The following is a 3,086-nucleotide window of genomic DNA, read 5'->3' on the forward strand; positions in this document are numbered from 1 at the left end:
GTACTTTGTCAATGTTAACTGTTATGAAAAAGTAAACAAGCCATAGCCTCTGCTGGCGAGGAACTCATAATATACTAGGAAAGATCAAGCTAGGACAGAAATGGCAGTATTGGAGGTAGAAAGTCCTAATGTCTCAAGGGTGGAAAAGATGAAGTGTCACATGCATACAGAAGAGAGAAATGATCATTCTTATGGTCAAAAACAGGGCACACTCCCGGGGGTAGTGACAGCTTTAGCTGGACTAAGGATGGATAAAGTTTGAGCAGCAGAAGCAAGATGGCAAGAGCAAGAGAGAGAGAGAGAGAAGCAGCACAGAGAGGCTTCCTGCAGAGGGAGGTGTGTTTGGAAAGATCAAGACTCCTATCTGGCTAAAGAATAAGGATTTGTAATGAAATGTGGAGGAGATAAAGCTGAGAAGTGGCTGGAGCTGGCTTCTGGGCTGGGCTTTTTTGGGGGCAAGGAGCAGAGAGACATACTCAAGTTCACTTAGAAAACCAGAGGTATTTTATTTATTTAAAAAAATGTATTTATTGATTTATTTGGCTATGCCGGGTCTTAGTTGTGGCACTCTGGATCTTTGATCTTCGTGGCAGCACATGAACTCTTAGGTGGCAGGTAGGATCTAATTCTCTGACCAGGGATTGAACCCATGCCCCCTGCCTTGGGAGCACAGAGTCTTAGCTATTGGACCACCAGGGAAGTCCCATAACCAGAGACATTTTAAAGGAGAATTACAGAAAAACCCCAAGAACTGGAGAATAGGGATTTTTTTTTTTTTAAGTATCAAATTTATTTCAATATCTAGTTTCATTTTTAAATTAAAGCTATTGGACAATTTTTTGCAAATTAAAATTCATTATTAGAGGTGAGGAAAACATTAATAAGCTATTAATTACTGAAAACAAAATTATCAACCATGCATTTAAAAAAGCCATGTTAAAGAGTAAAAAGTTCCAATTATACTATCTAACTGAAGGAAATATCCTTTACCTCTTTATTTCTAATTATAACGTTCTCATTTTGACACAATTTACACCTTTTTCACCCAATTAATACAATGCAAACAAAATTTTTCCAAATATTAAGAGGATATTGTTTACCATTTATGACATATAAGATAACTGTAACTCTTTAAAAGTTCCTTAAAAGAAAGTTGAAATTTTAATTTTCACTGTGAATCTGTCTGATCAAAAAGTAAAGGACATAACCACCACATGAATTAAAACAAAGAATGGAATAAAAAACAAAAGTGGTATCTATATAATCAGCAAATTATCTGATAAGACATGTTAACTACTTCACATTTCTACTTAGCATAAGTGAGAATGAACTGGTTCCAAGGTTTGGCATTTTTACTCTTAAGCTTTAAATCATAGTGTTACTCTACTCAAGTCATCTCTAAGAAAATGGCAGTGTTCATAAGTACAAAAATGATTATATCCAGTAGGTGGTATTCTACATAGTCAAGACAATTCTTTATAAAATTAGATTTTTAAAAATGCAGACTATCTGGTAATTACCAGTATCTCAAAAGCTAAAATAAGAAAAATACAGATAATAAAGAAGTACTCATTGAATAATATTATTTTGCTTTGAGGAAACCAGAAATGATTCTATTCCAAGAAATAAGTAATAATGATAAAGAGATGTAATTAATACACCATGTATCTTTTAAGCCAAACCACGCTTTTCTGCTCAGAACAACTCTTGATTTTTACATTCTTAATCTTTGTCCAGAACAGGACATTTTAAGCCATTTTTGAATAGAGTTGATAATCTAAAGCCACTTTTCTTCACAGGATGTTTTCATTTTAGTATTCACACATAAGCTGCAAAAAGGCAAATGAAAGTCAGTTATAAGAATCTGTAGCATAATAAATCCCAATTTACAGTAACTGTCAACAGAGTTCTATGCCGAAGCCGAAAAGTTGCTACAGTACAGGTGAGAACTGACATTCTTCCACAGACTCAGACTTCATTTAGTAATACTGTCATAAGATCCAAAAGGAAACCTTAATAGGTCCTTTCAAAGATGCATAATTTTCCGAACAATTTTCCTCTGGACGCACTGCCTGTTCATTCCTTCAATCCTTTTTTAGTCGTTTAGCTTTTGCAATATTTTCTTGACGTTTTTGTTTCTTCTTTTGCTCCTTTTCCCTGGCCTCAATCATCTTGGCCAGTTTCCAAGACAGCACAGCACTTGCTAGAAACAATGGAGTCAGAGCCAAAATAACTGTTGTAAGGAAGCCATATGGGTCCTTTGCAGCCCATTCCACAACATACTCAGCCCAAGCCTTTAAATCAAACATCTTCGTGGAGGCCTTATGCTTGAGTAGTGGTCTCTAATTTTGTCCTGGGATTATCAGCCAGTCACAATTTCAGATGACCTTTGGTTGGCTGTCTTCTTCTTTAACTTCACCAATACACTTCTGAGAGAAGGTTTAAATTCTATATACTCCAGGCCGGAAGCAGGAAGGCAGAAGCCGAGAATAGGGATTTTTAATAGCATTGGTGTTTTGTAGAGATTGCCTGGTGGGGTTGTTTATTTAACAAGGATCCCCAGTCTAGGTGCTAAGAACAAGGTCCCTGCCCTTGAGGGCAAATAACAACCATGGAAACAAATCGGTGCGACAATTTCACATAGTGAAAGTGTTGCAAACAAAATAAAAAGCAAACTACTGGGACGTGACTGTCAAGGGTAAGGGGGTCAGCATTGATTAGGGGTGGAGGGGGGGAGTAGGAAGGTGCTCTCTGAATTGAGACCTGAGTGGTGGAAGAGCTCATTTGCAAGGATCCAACAGAACCATGAGCTCAGAAGTCCTAAGTAAGAGTGAACAGTCTTGGACTGGCAGCAGCGGAAGCCACATGTAAGGCCCCATCATGAAAATGCCAGTCTTCTTAGCCATGGTAAGGGGGTTGGAATTTATTCTAAGAGTGAAGGGAAGAGATTCTAGGGTTTTAAGCAGAGAAGTGACATGATCCTTTGGGCAGGTTTCAAGTCAGTCCCAGCTCCGTGTGGGTTTGCATCATCATGGAAGGCCTGGAAGCAGGACGACTAGCAAGGAAACTGCCCCAGCGTCCAGGCA

The 3,086-nt window shown here is 38.1% G+C and overlaps 1 protein-coding gene across 1 annotated transcript; it reads right to left on the reverse strand.

The window, feature by feature from the left end:
* Positions 1–778: 778 nt before the first annotated feature.
* On the reverse strand, positions 779–2,470 carry C7H5orf43 (small integral membrane protein 15). The gene has a single exon (XM_002689321.6). The coding sequence runs from the start codon at positions 2,307–2,309 to the stop codon at positions 2,085–2,087; it is 225 nt and encodes a 74-aa protein (XP_002689367.1). The 5' UTR covers positions 2,310–2,470; the 3' UTR covers positions 779–2,084.
* Between the last annotated feature and the right edge of the window lie 616 nt (positions 2,471–3,086).

Source organism: Bos taurus, chromosome 7 (assembly GCF_002263795.3).
Source record: "Bos taurus isolate L1 Dominette 01449 registration number 42190680 breed Hereford chromosome 7, ARS-UCD2.0, whole genome shotgun sequence".
Lineage (NCBI taxonomy): Eukaryota > Metazoa > Chordata > Mammalia > Artiodactyla > Bovidae > Bos > Bos taurus.